Below are 14,531 nucleotides of genomic sequence, written 5' to 3' on the forward strand. Positions count from 1 at the left end.
TTCTACAAGCAATTGAATAAGCAGATGAGCCACATGTCCACCTTTTAACAGTCAATGGTTAGTTAGTCGACAGACAGAACAACAGTCGATGGTTCTCTACTCTGTTACAGATGATCACAGTGAATGAAAAAAGTGCCCTGCAAACTACACTTGCAGAGGCAGAGATACTGAAGGATAATTTCACTGGCTGCCAAACAACAGGATACTTGAAGCACATCAACACAGTACGTTCAGTCTCGTGGCTTTACGGTTTTGCTGGTGAAAACATTTCTCAGACGCTCACTCAATTTCAAAACTTGGATGAAGGTACAAAATTAGTAACGGATTGTCCTATTGCTCCAGCCCTTCAGGAGGAAAAAAAAAGGGAGAACACATAATAATTTAGGTAAAGTAATTTTCCATTATATAAATATATGTACATAATGGCAGAAAAAACAAAAGAAGCACATTTTAACATATTCCTAAATAACAGCTTATCTACATAGGAAGTGATTATGCATTTTTTTATTCTTATCATACAATACATATATTCATAAAAGGTCATAATTTTGAGTACAAATCATGTCACTTGAGTACTACAATAGCGAATTCTTATAAAGGAACTTCTAACTGGTCACAGTTGAACCAGAAGTGCACAAGAGCAGATACCCATCAGGTATCTCTATTTTCTGTTGTAATTTTGATTTTGAGTAGAGAACAGGTTATTTGGGACAGATATTTTTACAGTTCAAATTTACTTACATTTTAAGTTTGCATGATAAAAACATTTTTTTTCTTCTTAACAAATGTTAACTATGTATAATTTACTTATGCCTCTCAATCTTACGGAACCATTCAGGAATGAAAGTGACCAAATTTCCATTAGACCATTTTTATTGCATGGAGCAAACTCTTGTAGGCTCTGGAACACGAAGTTCAGAAAAACAAACAATTTCAAAATTATCAGCCAGTTCCATTAAAGTCATGTGCAACGTAAAACTCACATGCACTTAATAAATGGAAATGAATAATATTGTAGTGTTCTCTGCATGGAATCTGGGTGAAAGTTCAGAAAAGGGCAAAAAAAATTAAAACAAATATTCCCATGTTATTTACAAAGCTGAAATAATCTCCAACTGAAGAATGGTCATGGAAAATGAGTGTGTGTGTGTGGAGATGGAGTTTGGGTTCAAAAATAATATCTCAAGTTCCTTAAATAATGAAATCAGCTCAGCAAAAGTGTCACACTTCTCTCCTAACAAGCTTTTACACTGTTATTAATAAACCAAACACAGAGGAGTCTGAAGGACACTTTGTTCTCCACATACAGTATATCAGTCCTTGGGTACTCATCTCCATTGCTTTGATCATTTTATCTGGGTAATAACCCTCTGAGAGGTTCCTAAGTTAATTACATCCATGTCTTCACTTTTTTTTAATGTGACCTGTACAAGAAACTAAACCAAGTCCATTTGCATGTTTGAAATGGCAAAACCAGCAGGGGCTTGCCTCAGATACCTTTTAAATATTGTTCAATTTACTTCCTTTAAATATTCTGAGAGCCAGTTTGATTATATCAGGAAATAATGTAATCAATGATGTAACCAATAATAATATACCAGGTAATGCCAGGTAATATACCAGACAATAACCCACGACCTTCAGCCATACAAATAGAATGCAAAGAAATCAATTGTTTTTAAAATATATAACTTCAAGCTTTTGAAATATTAAACTTTATTTTAGAGTAATTTGTTTTCTGCTTATTTCAATGCTCAGAAAAAAGAATTCTTCAAAAACATTTTTTCATCATGAAGAATGGTTTGCAGATTGACACTTTTCTCAGTGAAGACAAATGTTAATTTTCTTGACAAACCCACAATCCTTTAAATGAACTGTACTGACAGCCTTCCTTGCGGGTAATCTACCTAATTTGTGGTTTCTGTTAAATTCTTCGATCTGATATAACTTGATCATTGTATCTAGGCAAGAAAAAACAAATCAACAATAATAGTGAGATGGATATGTCCTAAGTAAAAAGATTGTTCTTCCTTAACCAGGACAATTAAGTACATCATAAAGCAAGTGCTAAAATGACACATTTAAAGTTCTCCAAAGAGGCATTAATTAATAGGTATTTTTATGACTTAGTAGAGGCTTGAATCTTTTTGTAGGGGAAGGACTACCAATTCTGGTTTTCATGACTCTTGTGACGTTTAGTCTAGCAGACCTCTCAATTTCTTAAGTGAACTCATTTAATTTCTAATTTCTTATAAGAGGCATGGCGGTTTGTGCTAATGACAGAAGTAGGGGGCTTAGTTCATTCTGGCCTTGGGTGTGTCTGTGTGAATGTTCTCTCCTGGGCTTGTAAGTATTTGGATGGATGTTCTAGATTACCCTATAGAATTATTCCCTGATCCACATAAGAGGACTGAACTGGATCACATGTGGCATATGAAGGAAGAACTCTTATTTCTTTCAAACTGGGAACTGCAAGTTTCACCAGCTGAAAATGATTTAAAATGCTTCCGCTAAACAAATTAGCTTTTGATTTGATTATTTTGATTGGATTTTGATTAAGTAACTGCAAAGACTGGGAGGAGACGCATGCCGTACGATTAATTGGAACGATACAATTAGATTTGAAAAGCAATGAAGTCAGAGCAAGTGTTGGACCACGGGTCATCAGTCCTGGTCCAGGAGAGCTGCAGCCCTGTGGCTATTAGGAATATAGAGTCCTGAGTGGCTGAAGACCTGGACGAGCAGTGGTCATTCACACTTATTAAACCAATAACACTGGTGGCTAACCCTGGACCTGGAGAACCAGAATCAATCAGGTAACTCACCCTGAAAGTTTGTGAAGACTGAGAACACAGGTTACAATCCTAGTTCTGGAGGACCTTGAACCAGTGGGTTGTCATTCCAGCTATGATTAATTACCTAACTGGAGCCTTAATTGAACTAACAAGATTCTTGATTGGAATACTTCAAGTTTTTTTAAGGGGGTGGGCAGACATTTTGGGAATGTATTTTACTTATGAAGTAAGTAGTTATAAGGCAAACTCCAACACCTTTAAAACCTTAAAACAGTCAAATCCAAAAATCAAGTCAATAAAGATCAAATTGTGTAACTGAGAGGTCAGCTGGACTGAGAACCTCACATTTATAACACTCAATATTCACTCAATGCAGCTAATTAAGTAAGAACATATATTTTGTAGACAAGAGGAACCCATTCAGCTGTTTCTTGAATGAAAGTTTCAGATGTCTTCCCACAACCTTGTATTTATAAATATGTCTCCCAGTTTTAAATACACTTCCCCAAACTGATTTGAATGAAGGCATGAGCAACTCCTCATGGTTATTCACAGCTAAAGAGTGATATTTCCATTTCAATTAATCTCTAATGCATACTTGCATAAATCCCCTGCTTACGTAGTCGCACATAAATTGCTAAACATTCAGAAACATAAGAACATAAAGAAGGTTACAAATGAGAGGATGTTTGGACCATCATGGCTGTTTGGTAGTTAGCTAATCGATCCAAAGATCATATCAGGCTGTTTCTTGAATGAAGCAGGGTTTGGCCTTCAATAGCTGGATTTGGGGTTAGGAGCAGGGCAGGCCACTTGTACAAAAATGTATTCAATTATATTATTTAAAGTTCAGGTGGAATAAAACACAAGACCAGGAGCTATGGTCACTGATTAAGACCAGTAGTCAGGGGCTTTTATGATTGGTTCTGAAGACTGATGGATGAAAAGTCACTTAATTGTTCACAACAGTACAGAGCATGTCTCTATTCAAAAGGTATGCTTCTCCAGGAGTGTAGGAATCGAGCAACTCAGGGACTTAAGAGCACAATTACTTAATTGAACCACTGATCTATATAAGAAGTGAAATTGCCTGGTTCTTAGGTTCTGTAAAACCTGCTGGACTGTGGGTATGAAAGACTGATTTTAAATTACCCCAGTTCTTGTATTTATGGACATGATAACATGTTGCAATGTGGTTCACTGGAAATTTAGAAACCCCTGATGCCGCATGATCAAGTTTATTTAGACAGCTTATTGTTTTTTTTTATTCCTAAGATGGACAGGGACCATATTTTTACAAATGTGTATCAAAATGTAAAAGATAATCTCTCAAAAACAGGGATTATGTTGACACAGTGGTGAGCATTGCTGCCTCACAGTGCTGGGGCCCTGGGTTCAATTTCGGACCTGGTGGCCTATCTGCATTGAGTTTGTATGGTCACCCCATGTTCATGCGGGTTTCCTCCAGGTGCTCTGGTTTCCTCCCACAGTCCAAAAACATTCTGGTAGGTTAATTAGCTTGTGGGAAAATTGGCCCTGGTGTAAGTCAGTGTCTGAGTCTGTGCACGCTCTGCGGTGGACTGGTGTCTAGTCCGGGGTGTATATCCTGTCTTGTGCCCTTTGTCTGGTGGGATAGGCTGCAGCTCCCCTTGACTCTGAATTGGAAAAGCAATTAGGAAATCGATGGATGATCTTGTGAAAATGGACTTTAAGATGCAATTTCTACCAGAGCTGGCATGTGAAGCAACACATTTGTTTTTGTTACCATACATTTGTTCAAATAGTCTAAGTATTTAAGAAGATGTTTTCTAAATTAGTACCAAAGCTTCTGTTTCAATTCCAGTTAAAGAACTATCAAGACGTCCTTGCTCATAGGTGTACGTGACTCAAGTCACTGGAGAGTGTAGCACTGGAGGACTTAAAGACTGCAGGTGTGGTGGATGGTGTTGCAAAGAAAGCACCAGATGTGCTGTAGATGAACAATGTTTTGGGTTTATTTCTACTCTGAAATGCTTCTTTTGAGTATTTTCTTTTTCATTTTTCATGTGATTCAATTAGCTTTAGCCTCACATACCTTGTCTGGTGTACCATAGTACATCTGGAAAAGATTAAAAACAAATATTTTCTGATTTTAAAGAGAAGGACAACCACTTGCAAGACTGTCTGTCATAGGAAAACTCTTTCCCAAGAAAAGGACTTTCAACGGCATGCACTTCCTCAGAAGCAACCCTGAGGCCACAGAAAAATGGAATGGGGATCATACTGCACACTGCATATTTCTACAAAAAAGCAGACAGAAGAGCACTGAAGTGTGACAGATGCAGAACTTTGGTGTTACTTGCTGACCAACATTACGAGGTGTTAATTCAGGCTTTGTGGACACATATTAAAGACTCAAGGATTCCACATTGGTTGGGGCTATCTTCTCACTGACTCTGCAGAACACAAGGGCTACTCAAAGGTAATATGAAAATGCTGGGGTCAGAAATGGGCTAATATTCAGCAATACATCTCAAGCACTGCAATATTCTGAGACTTGGTTTTTCTTTTTCAACTAGGCCTCCTAGTTTAACAGCAATTTGACACCAAGTAATTTCCTGGCCTGAATTGTTGCATACAGCTTGTGTGAACTGAATTATTTTGCATCATAAAAAACACAGAGGGTAGTGTAGTAAAATCAAGTCCTGGTCATTCTCTTGATCACAGCAGTCCTAACATTTCAGTGTCAAGGTGGAAAAAAAAGACTGTTTTAACATACAAAAAATGTACAAAGTGTTTAGCTTGCTTCGGTCTGTTGAGTTGCCGAAGCTCTGAGGAGGAGGAAATTACAATGACGAAGGCCTGGTAACAGTTCTGTCCAAATGCAAGCCCACTCCAACCCATAATCTCCCATGCGAGTGCTGGGAGGTAGGGTGTTTTTCAGTTTCTGGCCTGTCTCATGTTATTTTGCCCTACAGTAGGTTGCATTTGTTCATCAGACCACAGAAGCAACAGATGTGACGGAGGTGACTTTGTTGTCATCAGCCCAGGGCTGGAGGTTCTGCAGGGCATAGAGGGAGGAGTTGTGTAGGCAGAGGGGGTCCTGCTGCAGGGGCTGAGTCAGAGTCTTCTGGAAGGCCTCCTGCTGCAGTTGTAGCATTAAGCGGTTAGCCTGCTGCCTCTCGGCCTCTCTCTCCTCAGCGGTCTGCCTCCTTTAGTGCCAGAAAAAAAGGAAAAGGAATGAGCTTCATTCATTTAGGCAGTTTCATTACAGTTTAATATATTAAATTACTATCTGTGTTTATTACATACTTATGTCTTAGTTATAACATAGTTATTACTATGCCTCCACAGGTCCCTTCAAAATCTTGCTCTCCTGAAAGATATAGGTGAAAGATATTAAAACACTAGAAAAGGAAAAGCTTTGTATTTTCTTTTTTAGTTAACAACACACATTCTCTCGCATGATGTTTTACATAACGATTGCTCTGAAAGTGTTCCTTGGAAAAGAGATGTGCTGGGAATTGCGTTAAAAAAAACATGGAAATGAAACTTGAAATGTGAAAAGTTTTGAAACCTGGGAAGACCCTTAGGGGGCCAAACCGGTTTCCTTACTCTGTGTAGGTAATGATCTGAACTACTCATTTGTCTATGTCATTATGTACAAAAGAAGTTCAGGTGGGTAGCTGCTTCAGCATGCGTAGACTTTAAAGGAACAAGTAAAGGTTTTTTCCAAGCTGAAAGGAAAAGAAAAGAAACACAATGTTTCGGCTGTGGAGCCTTCTTCAGGTGTGAGGGAGAGAGGGAGTCCATCAGATCAGTAAGGCAGGAGAACAAAAGACAGAGTACAGTAGGTATGAAGAGGCAGGGAGCAGGGAGGAAATGGGCATGAAGGAGGTGAGAATGAAAATGATTTACAAATATACAAAATTGTTTTTTAGTTTATTTTTAACCATGTGTAGCTGCACACTGTAACACATGTAACAGTATTAACGCAATACACTGTACCAAGTTATTTGACTGAATTGAAATAATGTATATCTGTGTTGAAACATCAAGGATTTTCTTTTGTTGTTAATTGTACCAATTGTTAATCAGTCCAATGTTAATAAATAATAATGAACGTGAATATATATACTTTTATATATATATTCCTATTGCTGAATGAACATTCAGATGATATATATCACATTCATCAAGTGTTTAAATATAGAAAATGGTAATGTGGCAATGTGATATAGAACATAAAAAATACAACACTAAAAGAGACACACTACAGTTTGTCAATCAATTTGTGTTCTTTAAAAAAGAAAAGGTTCTTGATTCCATTTCTTCCAAATGAAGCATAAGGCAGACTGTAACATGCTTGCAAACAGCTCTCCAACTTCAACATCAATATCTTTTAAAAGCATTGAACCTTGCAGTGTGTTTTGTCAGTTTAACGTGAGTAATCATTTCATTTTTCAGTGTCTCCATTTATACGTGCTGTTCAAATTATTCGCAACCCTTATTTTCTCCTTATTTGCAAAAGGCATGAAAACTGTTTCCTTCCTCCTTTGAAAAAGAAGACTTGCTAGTGAAGACCTGTTTGCCTTTAGAATTAGCCAGCCCTTTAAAAGAAATCAGAAAGCAAACACAATAAAGTCAGAGATTTGTGAACAAAACCCATAGCCGCATGTTTCCTGATTGCAGAGGTATTAAGATGTAGGGACCTGCACAATGTTATAAAAAATGTGACTCATCAGCTGATGGTCAAGATATAACTCCAACAAGTGAAAATGTAATGGTCTAAATCAAAACTACACAAAGCAAAGGACAAAATGTGTCCTGACAAGTGTGTTCCAAAATAACATGAATGGAAAAGAGTTACTCTCTTATTATTAAAAATAAAAACATAGAGCAATGAAGTTGCAAGAACAGGCTACTGTTGAATTCAAATGACAGAATTATTACATCTGTGTTCACAAGAATAGAAGACTGGTTACAAATGAGAGGAAGCCTTTGGCTCTTAAAGCAATATTTTTTAATTTTCTGATTATCTTATTTCACCTTCAGACTTACCAGATAGGAAATGTGGACACATGAAGTAAACGTCATTATCAGTGTTTTTTTTAATGCAGTGCATGAAGCAATAGTACAAGGAACTACTGACCGTCGCTTCTTCCTCAGACTTTACGAGAGACAACTTTTTTAATTCTCTTCAAATCTAAGCTACAAACCTAACTTTTTACCAAGGTCTACATCCGTTTGCCTACAGTCAACCTGTAAAAACCTGTATACTCTTGTCTTTTTTCCTCATTTACTTTTATTTTTTTGTCTTTTTCTTTATTAATGATGTACAGTGTCCTTGGGTTTGGAATGGTGCCTGGTAAATAAAAGTTTTGTGATAATACTGATGATTCTTGTTGTTGTTGTTGTTGTTGTTGTTGTTGTAAAATGCACTTTGAGAAAGCCACCATCAGTTAACAGTTCCCTGATAAACCTCTGTAACAGCCTTTAGGGGGGACGTCTTTAAAAAAACACCAATTACTACAGCAGCGGCTGAAATGTTCCTGTAAACATGTTCTTTCAAAAATGACGTATTGTAATCTGCAGTTCCCAAATCGGCACAGGGCCCATCCAGCAAGCGGCCGTGCTGGGGAGTGTGTTGTGAAATGGGACGGGAGAAAAAAATAGCGGAAACCGTGGGTGAAAGATGATTCCTTTTGTGCCCTTTCATTTGCAACCCCGAGTCAAAATCTGCTGCCGTGCTTGAAAACACAAAAAGTGTAAACTCTGATAACATAAAGATCAAACTTAAGATAAGGGAACTGGTCACAGAAGGTTTGAGTGCGCAAGGAATCCTACTAATCCTCCTCACACAGTGATTTTCACCATTGGCTCTTTACACGGGAGGCACTTTACAAAATAAGAAGGGTCCCACTTCATCCACCACTCAAGTGCAGCCCCATCTGGGTTGCAGGTTTTTTAGCCGTTAGGTGCTAGATGCCCTGTTGCACAGCAGATCAGGTGGAGAAGCAAGAAATTCATTCACCTATTTCAGAACTGTAGGTAGGCCAAGAACTAAACTTTACAACGGCCAAGTTTTCAGGATGAGTTGAATGTCTCATCTGAAGGACAACGCCTCATACAGTTTAGTGTCCACAGTACTGTCATGCCCTCTGTAGCCAGAGGGCGCTCCTTCTCTGTCCTGTCCCTAGTTTCCGGTCTGCTGTCCTTCCTGTTCCTCTCTTTCCCTTGGGCTATATATTTCCGGGTCTTGCACTCTGTCCTCGCTCAGCATTGATGTTCGGATGTCCTGAGACCCGCCTAGCACCAGGGCGCCCCACGTCCGCTCCCTGAGGGCATAGGTTTCTATACGGCATTCCTGAACTCTTTGCACTAATGAGCCCAGGCCTTTTTCCCGTCTCGCCGCTACGCATATGGGCCGCTACGCATATGGGTCTACGCATATGGTCCTGCTCCCCACGGTTAGTCCCTTTGGACGTCCGTGACAAGTACTATACACTATACTGGGGCATTGGTTTGGAAATCCAGTCTAGAGGGAAGAGTGTCACCTACAGGTACACTAAATTCACTCATGGCAACAATCTGTTTTTCCTAGGAGGTCTCCCATCCCAGGACTGACCAGACCCAGCCTTGATCGGTATCAGCGATCTGACAAGTTCAGACCATAACATGTCAATCCAAATCAGTACTGAGTAAAATAGTTTAAAATTTACAGCTGAGTAAACTAAGTTATCTCAGGTAAATCATGTTAAATCCAGAATGTCAGATTTTATTTAAAATAAAGGGGCTGAAAGTTTTCAGTGAATCATGTTGATTTCTTTACATACCAGAAAGGCAAAACACACTATTGGGAAATCTTGTGTTGTAGTCCAGGTTGTAGTGTAACTAACAACCTGCTCATATTATTATTTTATTTGTTTAATAATTAAGTTTATGAAAATTGTTTGGCGGTGTGTTTTTTCCATTGGGCTCCCTATGAAAAAGTCTGTGTTTAAAATTGTTTATCATAATTCCAATTAAATAATGAAAAAGACACTACAATTTTAACACTTAAACTGCATCATGGCAAAATGAGCTTTTACATGCTCTTCCTGTGAAAAGACAGTTATGACAGGTTCTCACATACAACGTGAAAAGAAGTCAAGACTATTAAAAACTTGAACACTAAACATGTACATTGTGGTTTTATTAAATAATGAAAGGATCTTTCACTGCTTCTAGTTAATGTTAATAATCATCATAATCATCATTATCATCATAATAATAATAATAAAAATCACTGTTGTTGGTATTGGTGTTGTTGGAAATGTGTTCGTATGCAGGGCTTTTTAACTGACAGATCCGAACAACAATTAAATAAAAAATGGGTTGTACTGTATCTTCACTTCACATCATTTCACTTCTTCAATTCTAAAAAAGCAAAAATCATTTCGGTTTGATTTCCTGTTTTGTTTTTAAATCAACCTTTTCTGGTTATTTGCAACACGCATCCAAAGCTTTAATGATATCATTGAAAAAAACACACCACGGCACTGCCTCATGAAAATAATTTGATTAAATACATCCAGCCGAAATAAATACATGTCTGCTCATTGTGACACAGACGTCTAAGGTCCAATATTTTCCATCACTCATGTGCCTCAAACTCTCCCATCAGATTCCGGCTGCATACTTGCTAGACAGATCAAATTACTGTGAGTAATTTTTATTGGCAATGTGAAATCAATCCCAGTAACATAACGTAGGGTTAAATATGAAAAGAAATCCACCCTGAGCTAAATAATCTGTTGCTCTTGGCTTGAACAGTCATGAGAACCTCAGATTGCCTTAAAAGTACTGTTCCTAAATCCTTAGTGGAGTGTTACAACTTACTACAAAGACAACTTTTATTGTTAGAATATGACCCCACACTCTGCCTTGCTTATAAAGTTCAAAGTAAAAAGCTACATCTGAACTCAGGTATGCACCCCTTTTAACAAGTTACTATACCGGTCAAAGACCGATAAATTGAGTAGCTTAGTGTAACCTTTCCTAAGCGAATGATATTCCATTATTTAGAATCCTGGGTCAATATTTTTTGGACAGAATGGCCCAGGAAACCTTTTAATAGCCACTGTATTTTTGCTTTGTCAAGTAAAATTGTGTCCTTCAAAAAGAAAATGAGCAGAGCTAAGCAAAACCACATTATTGTTTTTATTTTCAAGAGGGACTAGGTGAATTTGCAGGGGGAATAATTTAATCTTCTTGATGCTGTGAGCAATGTTTGGGTGGTCTCTGCGCTTACAACATTTCTCAGTGTCTTGCCAATATTTTCAAACCAAAAAGCTGTATTTTCCTCAGTAATAGAAAATAAAAAAGCAGATATATTTTGGAATGGTGCAATGTAATGCAAGAAGTCATGTTAAAGAAGTATGAATTATTTCATTCAACAAAGACAGGAAAAGAAAGAAAAGATGATTTCGTAAATTGTGGTTTTGAGTGTGTGGGGATTATGTAATGGTGAAAATAATTCTTTAAAGAGCATCAATAAGTTCTAAATATGCATTTAACAGAAATAAGTGTTTGTGTCCAAGAAACAAATATAGCTTGTTTTTAGCTAATTATTCTTATTATTAATAATTTATTAGCTAAATTATTATTATATATTTATACTTCTGTCTGTATTTGTCACAAAGTAACTAAAACTGACAGTACTGGTACTTCTCTTTATTGAGATTGTTTTAGACAATTACACATAAAAATATATGGGAAATAGCCTTTCTGTTCTCAAAAGTTTAATACTCAAATCAAAAATGAGCAACCTATTTCAAGGATAGGCAACAGACCTTAATTTAGGTAGCAGGCACATAACCACAGGTTGAAAAAGATTCCAGGAAAAACTCTGCCCATGACTTCATTTTATTAGATTATTCTAAAGTTTTGAAAAACGTTTCCAAATTCTGCCTGATTCATTAAGAAGAACAGAATATGCAATCTTTGCAATCAAACAGTTTATGCGTTTAAGACTTTCTTATTGGGTGTTACTGAAGAAATAGCAGGGTACCATGCAAAGAACACGCTAGGCACTGCAGGCACGCAGCGAAGGGATCGCCCCTCAAGGAGTCTTACCGCCACTTTGTCCTCCTGTTCTGGAACCAGGTCTTGACTTGTGCGTCTGTCATCTTCAGGGCCTTGGCCAGAGTAGCTCGCTCAGCAGAAGCCAGATATTTCTGCCGGTGAAAGCGTTTCTCGAGCTCACAGATCTGCACCCGGCTGAAAGATGTCCTGGGCTTTTTCCTCTTTGGGGGCGTCCGGTTTTGATAAGGGTGACCAATCCTCCGGGTCACTGAAAACGGTGACAGGGCAGCTGCCGAAAATGAACACATATCCTTAAGGGCTGATTATGACATGGTGCCAGCGTGGGGTGGGGGAACAATGCGTCAAAGAAGAAGAAATTATTTTTTTCCCCTGATTCATAATGTTACATTTTGTGAGTATTTTCCCAGTAATGTTCTGCATTACATATGCATAAAATTAGAAAGAGAATCATTCCACACACATTCTGGGAAGCACTCCACATGGTGTACTGTATCTGAACATGAATGTTTTCAACATTAAAAGAGGGAAACATAGATAGCTGTCTGCAGGAGGAATTCGTTCAGGTCATCATTAGGACAGAGGAAGAAAAAACACGGCTAACACACCATTCCAGCTTCTGCTTCAATGCCACAGAGCAAAGCTCCCAGGAGCATAAAGAAGAGAAAAGGGCAGAAGAGTAAATTCACCTCCAGTCACTTCAGGAGCAGGGTAATTATTACAAATAAATTAAACTAGAATAAGAATAAAATAAAAGAAGAGAACAGGAAGACAACTTAAATGTTACAGGAAAACCTTCCAAGCTTTTACTCCAGATTAGAATTTGTTGAATAGTTTCAAAAAGTATGAATAGGTCAGTGAAAGTCAAAATACAGTAGGTATGGAAAACGGGTAATAAATTAATGCTATATTTTTTTTTTGTTTGAACATAATGTTGAGGTTTAAAATGGACTCTTTAAATGGACTTAATATGGATTTTCAAAGAGGAAATTGTAGATGGAATCAAGAGGATTCAAAAGCAGTCCTCACAGTGTGACATAGAAAACTCACAGTGATGGTGACCCATAAAGACATCCGCCATTACTTTTTCGATGGAAGGAAGCACTTTTTTTGCAGATTTTTTGTAATGGACGGGAAGTAACCCATTGCTTCGGGCTGTGTTACAAAAAATGTATGCTTTCCCTAACTGCGATTTCTCACAGACAGGGGCCTCAGAGGACAAATGTGTGCAGCTCCCGTTTCCGCACACAACTGAGTCTCCCCACTTGTATTCTCTGGGAGGAGACACAGCCATCCAGGGGAAATTTAAACTCACCTGGGCAGCCACCCTTGAGAAATGGAAAGTCCAATAGCGGACTGTCTCCAAAAGCAAGATCTGGGTAATAGTGTTTGGTTAAAATGTCCACAGAACCCCAGGTGGATGCCCTGCCGATCTCCCCTTCTGGAACAGAGTGGAGGCTAGCCAGGGACGTAGCCACTGTTCTTGCAGAGTGGCCTCCGACTGGTCCTTCCACAGTCTGATCCGCTAAGGAATAACAGAGGGAGATACAGTCAGCCACCCACTGGGAGGTCTGTGGCCTGGGTAATGGTTCCTATTGACCCGACTGACTGTATGGAATGAGGTGACGCTGATCTGTGAAACAATGCGCTGGTTTTAAATGCACTTTTTTTTTTACCTTTTTTGTAAGATGTGAGGATATGACCTGCGTTTGTGTTATTGCACGTTATGACTGTTCAATGAAAAAAGAAAAGGAATCCAAAGAAAGAGAACGTGTCCTTTAATGAATCCCTAAGCCTTTCTCTCTCATCTTCCCTCTTTCTTTCTCTCTAGACAGATAATCGTATTTTTAACGATGCCCAGCTCAAATTCTAAACAGCAGACTTACAGTAAAAAGGGTCAACACATTCTGTAATTTTCCTTTTTAGGAACACATAACTCAGAGATATTAATTGATATGTTTTCCAATAACTGCATAATTATACAGAGAAAGCATGTTTTTATACATTTCTCTGCATTAGACCTTTGTGCATTAGTGTACTGAAAACATTAAACACTTTGAAGAACACTATAGTATAACACTCCAGTCCATCCATTTTCTAACCACTTTATCCAATTCAAGGGAAATGGCAGGGGAGCCACAGCCTATCCCAGCAAGCAATGGGCACATGGCCTGGACAGGACACCAGTCGCAGGGCTCACACCTGGGATCATTTTTTCCAGAAGCCAAATCATCTACCATTATGTTTTTGGGCTGTGGAAGGAAACCAGAGCACCTGGAGGAAACCCACACAGACACAGAGAGAACATGCAAACTCCACACAGACAGCACCCCAGGAACTGAACCCAGGACCTCAGTGCTTCAAGGCAGCAATTCTGGCCTCTAAGCAACTAAAAATGCAACTTCCTTTTTTTGTTTGTTTGTTTGTTTGTTTGTTTTTTCTTTATGCAAGGTTCAAATGAGCAATTTGTTTGTAGAGAAATATACTGTAAATGTGAAATCCAAAATAAGTTACATTCACTGCAATGCCTGTAGTCTTCCAAACGAATCTAAAAAAGAATATTCTTCTGCTACAGCTGCTCTGGCTCTGGTCCTCTCTGTGTTAAAATTGCGTTCAAGGGAAAATAAGGCTCCTAATCTGTTGTGTTGTGTTCTTCTGCTGATATGAAGCCAC

General features: G+C 38.3%; 1 protein-coding gene across 3 annotated transcripts in view; it reads right to left on the minus strand.

Moving 5' to 3' along the window:
• Positions 1–484: 484 nt before the first annotated feature.
• Positions 485–14,531, minus strand: part of tlx2 (T cell leukemia homeobox 2) — a 28,053-nt gene continuing 14,006 nt past the window's right edge. The window contains exons 2-4 of one of the 3 annotated variants that reach the window (XM_015343813.2): positions 13,174–13,383; positions 11,892–12,129; positions 485–5,986 (exon numbers count right to left, since the gene is read on the minus strand). In XM_015343813.2, the coding sequence (XP_015199299.1) occupies positions 5,770–5,986; positions 11,892–12,129; positions 13,174–13,383 (665 nt within the window). In that variant the 3' untranslated portion in view covers positions 485–5,769. Of the gene's footprint in view, positions 5,987–6,060; positions 6,151–11,891; positions 12,130–13,173; positions 13,384–14,531 lie in introns of those variants that run through there. The other 2 variants (XM_069188515.1, XM_006629103.3) reach the window with 2 other exon arrangements.

Source organism: Lepisosteus oculatus, chromosome 1 (assembly GCF_040954835.1).
Source record: "Lepisosteus oculatus isolate fLepOcu1 chromosome 1, fLepOcu1.hap2, whole genome shotgun sequence".
NCBI lineage: Eukaryota > Metazoa > Chordata > Actinopteri > Semionotiformes > Lepisosteidae > Lepisosteus > Lepisosteus oculatus.